The 12,643-nt window shown below is 44.2% G+C and overlaps 1 protein-coding gene across 1 annotated transcript; it reads right to left on the reverse strand.

Moving 5' to 3' along the window:
• Positions 1–6,104: 6,104 nt before the first annotated feature.
• LOC112248155 (secretogranin-3) lies at positions 6,105–10,559 on the reverse strand. The gene is made up of 4 exons (XM_024416958.2): positions 9,840–10,559; positions 8,978–9,033; positions 8,693–8,735; positions 6,105–6,352 (listed from the first exon to the last, which is right to left on the reverse strand). Exons 1-4 carry the CDS (start codon positions 9,946–9,948, stop codon positions 6,105–6,107), a joined length of 456 nt encoding a protein of 151 aa, XP_024272726.2. The 5' UTR covers positions 9,949–10,559.
• Between the last annotated feature and the right edge of the window lie 2,084 nt (positions 10,560–12,643).

A 12,643-nucleotide genomic window follows, 5' to 3' on the forward strand; every position in this document is an offset into this window, starting at 1 on the left:
CTCCCCTCTCCTCTCCCTCCCTCCTCTCCCTCCTCTCCTCTCCCTCCCCCCTCCCCCTCCCCTCCCCTCTCCTCCCTCTCCCTCCCCTCCCCTCCCCTCTCCTCTCCTCTCCCCTCTCTTAAATATTTCTCAGCTCACTAGGTTTATCCCTGTGCCAGTATGACTCTTATGTAACAAACTAAAACGCTGAGACTAAAGGCTGTATGCAGCGCTAGCACACCAGGAGACAGATGGCCAGCACACACACACACACACACACACGGCAAATGGTCCAACAGCAACAACTCTCTAGTAATGAAACAGACAATAACTGAACCATATTCAGCTGAATGGTCAATACGTTAACATCACGGAACCTACTTACCCTAGTTTCACTACAGTACAGTACAGTACAGTACAGTACACTGATCTACAGAGAATCTGGTCTAACTGATGAGGTGCCTTAGTTTCAGCCAACAGCAGTACACTACTCTACACTACACTACAGTACAGTACAGTACAGTACAGTACAGTACAGTACAGTACAGTAGAGGTTAGAGGACAGTAGAGTACAGTACACTACAGTAGAGTAGAGTACAGTGCAGTACAGTAGAGTATAGTACAGTAGAGTAGTATAGTACAGTAGACTAGAGAAGAGTACAGAAGAATAGGTTAGAGTATGGTACAGTATAGTAGAGTAGGTTAGAGTACAGTAGACTACAGTAGAGTAGAGTAGGTTAGAGTACAGTAGAGTACACTACAGTAGAGTACAGTGCAGTAGATTACAGTGCAGTAGAGTACAGTGCAGTATTTGTATATATTATGGATCCCTATTAGCTGCTGCCAAGGCAGCAGATACTCTTCCTGAGGTCCGGCAGAATGAAGGCAGTTATACAATTTAAAAACATTATAAAACATTTGTTACAGTATTCACAACAAACTAAGTGTGTGCCCTCAGGCCTATACTCCACTACCACATATCCATAACACAAAATCCAAGTCTACGTTTGTGTATAGTGCATATGTTATCATGTGTGTGTATGCATGTGTCTGTGCCCATGTCTGTGTTACTTGACAGAGCCCGCCGTTCCACAAGGTGTATTTTTACCTGCTTTTTAAATCTGATTCTTCTGCTTGCATCAGTTTCAGTACAATACAGTAGAGTACAGTAGAGTAGAGTACAGTACACTAGAGTACACTACAGTACACTAGAGTACAGTAGAGTACAGTACAATAGAGTACACTACAGTACACTAGAGTACAGTAGAGTACAGTACAATAGAGTACAGTAGAGTACAGCACAGTACAGTACAGTACAGTACAGTAGAGTACAGTACAATAGAGTACAGTACACTAGAGTACACTACAGTAGTAGAGTACTAGAGTACAGCACAGTAGAGTACAGTACACCAGAGTACAGTAGAGTACAGTACACTAGAGTACAGTACAGAGAGTACAGCACAGTACACTAGAGTACAGTACAGCACAGTACAGTACAGTAGAGTACAGCAATAGAGTACAGTACACAGTAGTTGAGTACAGTAGAGTACAGTAGAGTACAGTACAATACAGTACAGTACATTACAGTACAGTAGCATAGAGTACAGTACATAGAGTACAGTAGAATACACAATATAGTTGAGTACAATACAGTACACTAGAGCACAGTACAGTACAGTACACTAGAGTACAGTACAGTAGAGTACAGAACAGTAGAGTACAGTAGAGTACAGCACAGTACAGTACAGTAGAGTACAGTACAATAGAGTACAGTAGAATACAGTGCAGTAGTTGAGTACAGTAGAGTAGAGTAGAGTACAGTACAATACAGTACAGTACATTACAGTACAGTAGCATAGAGTACAGTACAATAGCATAGAGTACAGTAGAATACAGTGCAATATAGTTGAGTACAGTACAGTACAGTACAGTGCAGTAGAGTACAGTGCAGCATAGTTGAGTACAGTACAGTACAGTACAGTGCAGTAGAGTACATTACAGTATAGTAGAGTACAGTACAGTAGAGTATAGTAGAGTAAAGTACAGTACTTTAGAGTACAGTAGAGTACAGTACAGTAGAGTTGAGTACAGGAGAGTTGAGTACAGTACAGTGCAGTGCAGTAGAGTACAGTACAGTAGAGTTGAGTAAAGTACAGTAAAGTACAGTACAGTGCAGTAGAGTACAGTGCAGCATAGTTGAGTACAGTACAGTAAAGTACAGTACAGTAGAGTACAGTACAGTGCAGTAGAGTACAGTGCAGCATAGTTGAGTACAAAGTACAGTAAAGTACAGTACAGTACAGTGCAGTACAGTGCAGCAGTACAGAGTACAGTGCAGTAGTTGAGTACAGTACAGTAGAGTAGTACAGTACAGTGCACATAGTACAGTACAGTACAGTACAGTGCAGTAGAGTACATTACAGTATAGTTAGTACAGTACAGTACAGTGCAGTAGAGTACATTACAGTATAGTAGAGTACAGTACAGTAGAGTATAGTAGAGTAAAGTACAGTACTTTAGAGTACAGTAGAGTACAGTACAGTAGAGTTGAGTACAGGAGAGTTGAGTACAGTACAGTGCAGTGCAGTAGAGTACAGTACAGTAGAGTTGAGTAAAGTACAGTAAAGTACAGTACAGTGCAGTGCAGTAGAGTACAGTACAGTTCAGTAGAGTACAGTAGTACATAGAGTACAGTGCAGCATAGAGTACAGTAGAGTACAGTGCAGTAGAGTTGAGTACAGTAGAGTACAGTACAGTGCAGTAGAGTTTAATACAGTACAGTATAATACAGTACAGGGCTGTAGAGTACAGTACAGTAGAGTTGATTACAGTACAGTACAGTGCAGTAGAGTACAGTACAGTAGAGTACAGTACAGTGCAATAGAGTACAGTACAGTAGAGTTGAGTACAATACAGTACACTACAGTACAGTGCAGTAAAGTACAGTACACAGTACAGTGCAATAGAGTACAGTACAGTAGAGTACAGTACAGTAGAGTACAGTAGAGTACAGTACAGTACAGTACAGAACAGTACATCGGCAGTCATGCAAACACACATACAATCACGCACACAGACACACATAAATATTGAAAGAATGAAACATATATGAGCGATGTTAGACTGAATGTGTCGTCACACAAAGCAATCAATTATTCTCCTGAATAACTCCCTCCGACCATATGGGGATGTTTTTCATACACTAAGAATATAACCTTGACCCAGATCCTGAGAGGAGAGACTTGGCTTCAGACCATAATGCCTCTATTCACTTTATAGTGCACTACTCTTGACTAGGGCTCATAGGGCTCTGGTCAAAAGTAGTGCACTACATAGGAAATAGGTTGCCATTTGGGACACAGCCCATCAGTTCCTCTGAGAGGATCAAGAGGAGCCACCTGATTGAATACTTCACATGAATCCTTCCTTATAGAAACCATGTACTGGGGCCTTTGCTTTCACCTGCCCAGCCATGTTAGATCAGTGATTAGGTCAAGGAAGGGAAGAAGGAAGGATTCAAGATGTATTTGAACAAGACCCTTTTCTTTTTATGGTACCTGACATTTGACCCCAAGTCTAATACAGCAGTTAACTGTTTCCCTGGAACTAGTTCGAGATTAAATACTGGGTCTGTGAGAGACAGGGGCTGTGTCCCAAATAGCACACTATTCCCTATATAGTGCCCTAGTGGTGAACTAGTAGTCCACTATATAGAGGATAGGGTGCCATTTGTGATGTACTAAGTGTCTATAGTATCTTGTAGCGATGGAGGAAGAGGATTTAAGGCTTGTAGCTTAGCCTTAGCACTTCCACTGTCTCAGCCGACCGCCTGAGGAGAGATAATCCCCCCTCTCTCTCACAGCAGCGCAGGGCCTCAGACCTGACCTCCCTAGAGGGATCAGACACCCCTATCAGACACACAGGCTCAGAGCCAAAAGGCCCAAACAGGACAGGAACAAAGACAAAGACAGGGACTCTTTGTCTACCTGGAACTACCAGAACAGCTTTATTTATAAACATTCTGATTTGGTCTATACGTCAACCATGGTTATATACAGTAGAGACAGTCTGTCCAAGAGTCTGTCCAAGAGGCCGTTATTGTAACATTCTGTCTGGTTAGTCTTTCCAAGAGGCCGTTATTGTAACATTCTGTCTGGTTAGTCTGTCCAAGAGGCCATTAATGTAACATTCTGTCTGGATAGTCTTTTCCAAGAAGCCATTATTGTAACATTCTGTCTGGTTAGTCTGTCCAAGAGGCCATTATTGTAACATTCTGTCTGGATAGTCTGTCCAAGAAGCCATTATTGTAACATTCTGTCTGGTTAGTCTGTCCAAGAGGCCATTAATGTAACATTCTGTCTGGTTAGTCTGTCCAAGAGGCCATTATTGTAACATTCTGTCTGGATAGTCTGTCCAAGAAGCCTTTATTGTAACATTCTGTCTGGTTAGTCTGTCCAAGAGGCCATTAATGTAACATTCTGTCTGGTTAGTCTTTCCAAGAGGCCATTATTGTAACATTCTGTCTGGTTAGTCTGTCCAAGAGGCCGTTATTGTAATCAGATTAAAATAGATACCTTAGTACTTGCTGTAGTATAAACAGACTAAAATAAACTCAGCAAAAAAAGAAACGTCCCTTTTTCAGGACCCTGTCTATCAAAGATAATTTGTAAAAATCCAAATAACTTCATAGATCTTATTGTAAAGGGTTTAAACGCTGTTTCCCATGCTTGTTCAATGAACCTTAAACAATTAATGAACATGCACCTGTTAGAATGGTCGTTAAGACACTAACAGCTTACAGACGGTAGTCAATTAAGGTCACAGTTATGAAAACTTAGGACACAAAAGAGGCCTTTCTACTGACTCTGAAAAACACCAACAGAAAGATGCCCAGGGTCCCTGTTCATCGCATGAACGTGCTGCAAGGAGGGATGAGGACTGCAGATGTGGTAAGGGCAATAAATTGCAATGTCTGTACTGTGAGACGCCCAAGATAGCGCTACAGGGAGACAGGACGGACAGCTAATTGTCCTCGCAGTGGCAGACCACGTGTAACAACACCTGCACAGGATCGGTACAGCCGAACATCACACCTGCGGAATAGGTACAGGATGGCAACAACAACTGCCCGAGTTACACCAGGAACGCACAATCCCTCCATCAGTGCTCAGACTGTCCACAATAGGCTGAGAGAGGCTGGACTGAGGGCTTGTAGGCCTGTTGTAAGGCAGGTCCCCACCAGACATCACTAGCAACAACGTAGCCTATGGGCACACACCCACCGTCGCTGGACCAGACAGAACTGGCAAAAAGTGCTCTTCACTGACGAGTCGCAGTTTTGTCTCATCAGGGGTGATGGTTGGATTCGCGTTTATCGTTGAAGGAATGAGCGTTACACTGAGGCCTGTACTCTGGAGTGGGATCGATTTGGAGGTGGAGGGTCCGTCACGGTCTGGGGCAGTGTGTCACAGCATCATCGGACTGAGCTTGTTGTCATTGCAGGCAATCTCAACGCTGTGCGTTACAGGAAGACATCTTCCTCCCTCAAGTGGTACCCTTCCTGCAGGCTCATCCAGACATGACCCTCTAGCATGACAATGCCACCAGCCATACTGCTCGTTCTGTGCGTGATTTCCTGCAAGACAGAAATGTCAGTGTTCTGCCATGGCCAGCGAAGAGCCCGGATTTCAATCCCATTGAGCACGTCTGGGACCTGTTGGATCGGAGGGTGAGGGCTAGGGCCATTCCCCCCAGAAATGTCCGGGAACTTGCAGGTGCCTTGGTAGAAGAGTGGGGTAACATCTCACAGCAATAACTGGCAAATCTGGTGCAGACCATGAGGAGGAGATGCACTGCAGTACTTAATGCAGCGGGTGGCCACACCAGATACTGACTGTTACTTTTGATTTTGACCCCCCTTTGTTCAGGGACACATTATTCAATTTTGTTAGTCACATGTCTGTGGAACTTGTTCAGTTTGTCTCAGTTGTTGAATCTTGTTATGTTCATACAAATATTTACACATATTAAGTTTGCTGAAAATAAATGCAGTTGACAGTGAGAGGACATTTCTTTTTTGCTGAGTTTAGATACCTTGGTACTTGCTGTAGTATAAACATACTAAACTAGATACCTTGGTACTTGACGTTTTCCATCTTTGTTGAGTCATAGTCTTCGACTAGCCGGCGGTTCTTGGTGGAATCTGATTCGTCTGGAAAGTAAGGCTCCTTCTCCAGGCTCTCTCTGACCGGCGTCTCATTGGTCTCTTTTGACCTTTGACCTTCGGCCAGGGACTTGAGCAGAGTGAAGTCATCGTTCTCTTGTTCTGGTTCTGCCTCTTTCTCCTCTTTAGGCCCCACAGCAGGTTTGGTGTCTGAGGGGAGAGGGAAATATTTAAGAGGCTATATGAAGCTTCTGCCTCTGGGGTGCTCCTCTTGAGCCAAAATGAGTCCACTCTATGGAGAGAAATATTGTCCAGAAAGGGCACACCTACCTTCACCCATAAATTGTTAGCCTAAAACTGAAGATTTGTGTGTTTTCATCAACTAAACTTCCATAGTGTATCTTTAAATAGAGAAGCCAGCCACCAAACCACCTTGTATCACTCTGCTGGTTTTCCTCTGTAGCTAAACAGCATTGGGCCTGGCTGGTTTTCCTCTGCAGCTAAACAGCGTTGGGCCTGGCTGGTTTTCCACTGCAGCTAAACAGGGTTGGGCCTGGCTGGTTTTCCTCTGCAGCTAAACAGCATTGGGCCTGGCTGGTTTTCCTCTGCAGCTAAACAGCGTTGGGCCTTGCTGGTTTTCCACTGCAGCTAAACAAGGTTGGGCCTGGCTGGTTTTCCTCTGTAGCTAAACAGCATTGGGCCTGGCTGGTTTTCCTCTGCAGCTAAACAGCGTTGGGCCTGGCTGGTTTTCCTCTGCAGCTAAACAGCTTTGGGCCTGGCTGGTTTTCCTCTGCAGCTAAACAGGGTTGGGCCTGGCTGGTTTTCCTCTGCAGCTAAACAGCGTTGGGCCTGGCTGGTTTTCCACTGCAGCTAAGCAGGGTTGGGCCTGGCTGGATTTTCCTCTGCAGCTAAACAGGGTTTGGCCTGGCTGATTTTCCACTGCAGCTAAGCAGGGTTTGGCCTGGCTGATTTTCCTCTGCAGCTAAACAGGGTTTGGCCTGAGGTGATTTTCCTCTGCAGCCTGGGCTGCAGTAGGGTTTGGAACCAGGGATTTGATTTTCCCTAGCTGTAGCTGAAACAGGGTTCTTCCTGGGGTCCACATGAAAACGGGGCCAGAGCCATGGGCTTCCTGGAGTCCTTGGAACAAAATTTGATTATACAGCTACTCTTCCTGGAGTCCATACAAAACATGAAACAGCTACTCTTCCTGGAGTCCATACAAAACATGAAACAGCTACTCTTCCTGGTGTCCATACAAAACATGACACAGCTACTCTTCCTGGGTCCACACAAAACATGAAACAGCTACTCTTCCTGGGGTCCACACAAAACATGACACAGCTACTCTTCCTGGAGTCCATACAAAACATGAAACAGCTACTCTTCCTGGGGTCCACACAAAACATGACACAGCTACTCTTCCTGGGGTCCACACAAAACATGACACAGCTACTCTTCCTGGGGTCCACACAAAACATGAAACAGCTACTCTTCCTGGGGTCCACACAAAACACAAAACACCTACTCTTCCTGGGGTCCATACAAAACATGACACAGCTACTCTTCCTGGGGTCCATACAAAACATGAAACAGCTACTCTTCCTAGGGTCCACACAAAACACACAATACGTGTATAGGATGTCCAATCAAAAACACAATTTTTTATATGTTAACTGTAGATAATTGTCTAAGAAAACCAATGGTCCAAACATCATGTCTCTATAATAATTCTGTAAAAGGTTATTGGAGTTTTTACCCTTGGAGGACGACTAAAATGAGTGTGACTGAAACAATAGAGGCCAGAGAAAGAGGCCAGGAAATGGCATCGTGTCAGCTAGGCTGGATTCTGTGCATGAATTAAGGCTACAGGCGACCTGACATCTCACTTTACTGTTGAACTAGTCATCTTTCTTCTCCAATCCACGGGACATAAAATAATATAGAGCTAAGATGGATAACGACATGACGTAGTATTTTCATATTTTAGTATACACTTTTCATATTCATTCAAAAATATTGTTCTTTTCGAAGATTTCTCACAAAAAGAAGCATATCTCTGTGAAATATCAATGAAGCACTGAGCGTATACCAAGCTTTTTTCCCCCAAGCCGTTTACAGTGAATTCAGCTCGTGTCATGCTAATTTAGCCTTTTGTGACCGATGGAAATAAGTTTCCAGACGACGAACACAACATGTTAAATACTGTCCGCCCCACAGTGTGGAAACCACTGTGTTAGAGAAAGACCCCACTGAACGATTCAAACATGAATAATCATATTTGTCATTATTTTTTTTACATAAGGAAGTTACATTTTATTAGCTAAGTGCGTTTTCACCAACTCTTGGTAGTGTGGGTGGACACCCTACACAGTACAGAACAGTTAAAGACAAGCACAACACAAGATCATACTGCATTGAAATAAGATAAAACAGTTATATATTGTGAAGACATCCAAGAGACAACAAAATAATTCTTCCACACTATTCACATCCATATTCAAATGTATGTAATAACAATATTGATTGATTGCCTGAGAAGTATCCACTTACCTGCAGACTCCACTGCTGCTTTCACATCATCTGCCTCTGCAATCTGTGGAAAAGAACATGAACAGTGTAAACATTTCTCTGTTAATCATCTTCAACATAATAGCTTTGCTTGTTTACTGTTGCTCCAGTCTGGTTTGATATGATGTGGTTGATGTTTGAGAACTCTCCCCTCCACAAAGTCTATTTGACATGATATCAGTCTGGAGATAGCACGGGGGGATAGTAGAGAGAGAGAGAGAGAGAGAGAGAGAGAGAGAAGGAGAGAGAGAGAAAGAGATAGTTTACCTGCTCCTGGATTGGTCTCTCCTCAGTCAGTCGTCTGTTGTAAACTACAGCTTTATCTGCAGGGAAAATAAAACCACATAATATTAATACTACTAATCACCTTTATTATTATGGTCAGCAGCATTGTCATCGTCATAATCAACATCATCATCCGCATCATCATTGTTATCATCATCCTCATCGTCTTCATCATCATCACCATCACCACCATCACCACCATCACCACCATTCACTATCACATCATCTGAGACATCTAAAACGTGTAATTTAGGTAGAAACAAATGTAGGACCAGCCAGCCTGACTGCTTCAAATCATAGCCTTAAAAAACTATCTTAGATCAGTTTTAGAAGAAACTTTCTCCAATGAACGACAAAGAAAGACATTGACTTGAATTTGAGGGGGGTCCAACATCATCAGGGTATTTTTAAGATATGCCTGCTTGGTCATGTGGGCCAAGTGTGATTTGGTTAATGTGGTTTATTGATGAGAAAGAGGGTACAGTCTAGGGCTACAGTGAGTCCTAACTCCCGACCCGACGGGACACAGCAGCGTCATAATCGGTTTAACAAACAAAAGATAAACTGCGTTGGAAATAGAACGCAATCGGCCTTACATCGCATGCAAACGACCAACGTCACAAACTATTTGTTTATTTGTTATTTCCTGCTCTATTTTAACTTGAATTGGCTTGTTTTATATATAATGTTTAAATATATTTTTAACATGTGAAAAGGGTTATAAATATAGCCTGGTCTAGTTAAAATGTACTTTAAAAGTGGGCTATAGGCCTAGCGAACTAAAACATATTCACACTGAAACCAGTCATCACAGATGTAGGCTACCAGCAGGCCATGTACTCACCATCCTCGGCAGGTGTGGGAAAAGCAGACATCTGGGAGACAGTCACAGCAAAAATCCCGAGCAGAAGGAGAACTCCCATTCCTTTGGACGCCATTCTGAAATAAAACATCCACTCAATCGGTGGCTGTAGGCTATTTTCCGCTAGATTACTCCCGGTTATAGCTGTCTTGGGGGTGTTGTGTTGTGTGGATGATCCAACCGACGATAGCGGTCACAAACTGCTGGATGTTTGGACAGCTCTGCTCTTCCTTGCTGGTGGTGCTGAAACTGACAACAGGGCTGCGCTTGGACTCTACCCGCTCTGGTTGTTACTTGGGCGGGGAGGGGCTCTTCAAATCTCCGCTCTCCTCTGGTGTTGTTGGAGCTGTTAACGACCTGCAGTGCTGAAACCAGGACACTCGCTATATTTAACTAGAGATAGATACACTGCCAGGCTCGTGGTCTATAAACTCCGTGTGAGCTGTCGTGAACTCACCTGCCGTATGCCGATAGTAGCTACCCGAAATAACACGATCTCTCTCTCGGTCGGACCAAACCGTGAAGGAGGAGAACAAAACGAATGTCCGCCCCTGATCGTGCGTCCTGTCCTGGACGCCTTAGCTTTTTATAGTCGATACTGTGGGCTGTCCCATTTTGCCTCATTGGAATTAGATACATCCATACATACACAACAAGTCAACATGGTTGTGCCCAGAGCAGTGTTGTGTTTCAGATGTTTTCCATGTTCCTCAGCCCCAGTTAATCTCCTGCTTTATGAGCCTTATGCTTCAGATGAATATACATGCTGTCTGCTGATTGGATAGATCTGTCTTACTGGGACTAAAGCTTTGAGTAGAGTGAACATGCTGAGCAGTGTGTTATCAGTTGTCCATTGAGGAACAGCACACACACACTTAGTAAAGAACAATTGCTACATGCTCAGGGCATTGTTCTGGGTCTGTCTGTCTGTCTGTCTGTCCGTCTGTCTGTCATATCCCTCAGTGCAGTGGCCCTTATCTCATTCTCTCTCCCCTGCTCTGCCCGTTCACTGTCTCCTCTCTTTCAATTTCAATTCAAGAGCTTTATTGGCATAGGAAACTTATGTTTACATACAGGCACCGGTTAGTCGGGCTGATTGAGGTAGTATGTACATGTAGATATGGTTAAAGTGACTATGCATATATGATGAACAGAGAGTAGCAGTAGCGTAAAGAGGGGTTGGCGGGTGGTGGGTGGCGGTACACAATGCAGATAGCCCGATTAGCCAATGTGTGGGGGCACTGGTTGGACGGGCCAATTGAGGTAGTATGTATATGAATGTATAGTCAAAGTGACTATGCAAATCAAATCAAATCAAATCAAATTTTATTTGTCACATACACATGGTTAGCAGATGTTAATGCGAGTGTAGCGAAATGCTTGTGCTTCTAGTTCCGACAATGCAGTAATAACGAGCAAGTAATCTAACTAACAATTCCAAAAAAACTACTGTCATACACAGTGTAAGGGGATAAAGAATATGTACATAAGGATATATGAATGAGTGATGGTACAGAGCAGCATAGGCAAGATACAGTAGATGATATCGAGTACAGTATATACATATGAGATAAGTATGTAAACCAAGTGGCATAGTTAAAGTGGCTAGTGATACATGTATTACATAAGGATGCAGTCGATGATATAGAGTACAGTATCAACGTATGCATATGAGATGAACAATGTAGGGTAAGTAACATTATATAAGGTAGCATTGTTTAAAGTGGCTAGTGATATATTTACATCATTTCCCATCGATTCCCATGATTAAAGTGGCTGGAGTAGAGTCAGTGTCATTGACAGTGTGTTGGCAGTAGCCACTCAATGTTAGTGGTGGCTGTTTAACAGTCTGATGGCCTTGAGATAGAAGCTGTTTTTCAGTCTCTCGGTCCTAGCTTTGATGCACCTGTACTGACCTCGCCTTCTGGATGGCAGCGGGGTGAACAGGCAGTGGCTCGGGTGGTTGATGTCCTTGATGATCTTTATGGCCTTCCTGTAGCATCGGGTGGTGTAGGTGTCCTGGAGGGCAGGTAGTTTGCCCCGGTGATGCGTTGTGCAGACCTCACTACCCTCTGGAGAGCCTTACGGTTGAGGGCGGTGCAGTTGCCATACCAGGCGGTGATACAGCCCGCCAGGATGCTCTCGATTGTGCATCTGTAGAAGTTTGTGAGTGCTTTTGGTGACAAGCCGAATTTCTTCAGCCTCCTGAGGTTGAAGAGGCGCTGCTGCGCCTTCCTCACGATGCTGTCTGTGTGAGTGGACCAATTCAGTTTGTCTGTGATGTGTATGCCGAGGAACTTAAAACTTGCTACCCTCTCCACTACTGTTCCATCGATGTGGATGGGGGGTGTTCCCTCTGCTGTTTCCTGAAGTCCACAATCATCTCCTTAGTTTTGTTGACGTTGAGTGTGAGGTTATTTTCCTGACACCACACTCCGAGGGCCCTCACCTCCTCCCTGTAGGCCGTCTCGTCGTTGTTGGTAATCAAGCCTACCACTGTTGTGTCGTCCGCAAACTTGATGATTGAGTTGGAGGCGTGCATGGCCACGCAGTCGTGGGTGAACAGGGAGTACAGGAGAGGGCTCAGAACGCACCCTTGTGGGGCCCCAGTGTTGAGGATCAGCGGGGAGGAGATGTTGTTGCCTACCCTCACCACCTGGGGCGGCCCGTCAGGAAGTCCAGTACCCAGTTGCACAGGGCGGGGTCGAGACCCAGGGTCTCGAGCTTGATGACGAGCTTGGAGGGTACTATGGTGTTGAATGCCGAGCTGTAGTCGATGAACAGCA

This window comes from Oncorhynchus tshawytscha, unplaced genomic scaffold (assembly GCF_018296145.1).
Source record: "Oncorhynchus tshawytscha isolate Ot180627B unplaced genomic scaffold, Otsh_v2.0 Un_contig_4607_pilon_pilon, whole genome shotgun sequence".
In the NCBI taxonomy this organism is placed as follows: domain Eukaryota; kingdom Metazoa; phylum Chordata; class Actinopteri; order Salmoniformes; family Salmonidae; genus Oncorhynchus; species Oncorhynchus tshawytscha.

Excerpts from the sequence above, each read along its gene's own strand:
- LOC112248155 (XM_024416958.2), bottom strand. The coding sequence starts at position 9,948 with ATGTTTTATTTCAGAATGGCGTCCAAAGGAATGGGAGTTCTCCTTCTG. Across the intron at positions 8,736-8,977 it reads AGAGACCAATCCAGGAGCAG|ATTGCAGAGGCAGATGATGT; the intron begins GTAAACTATCTC and ends TCTTTTCCACAG. Across the intron at positions 6,353-8,692 it reads AGCAGCAGTGGAGTCTGCAG|ACACCAAACCTGCTGTGGGG; the intron begins GTAAGTGGATAC and ends CTCTCCCCTCAG.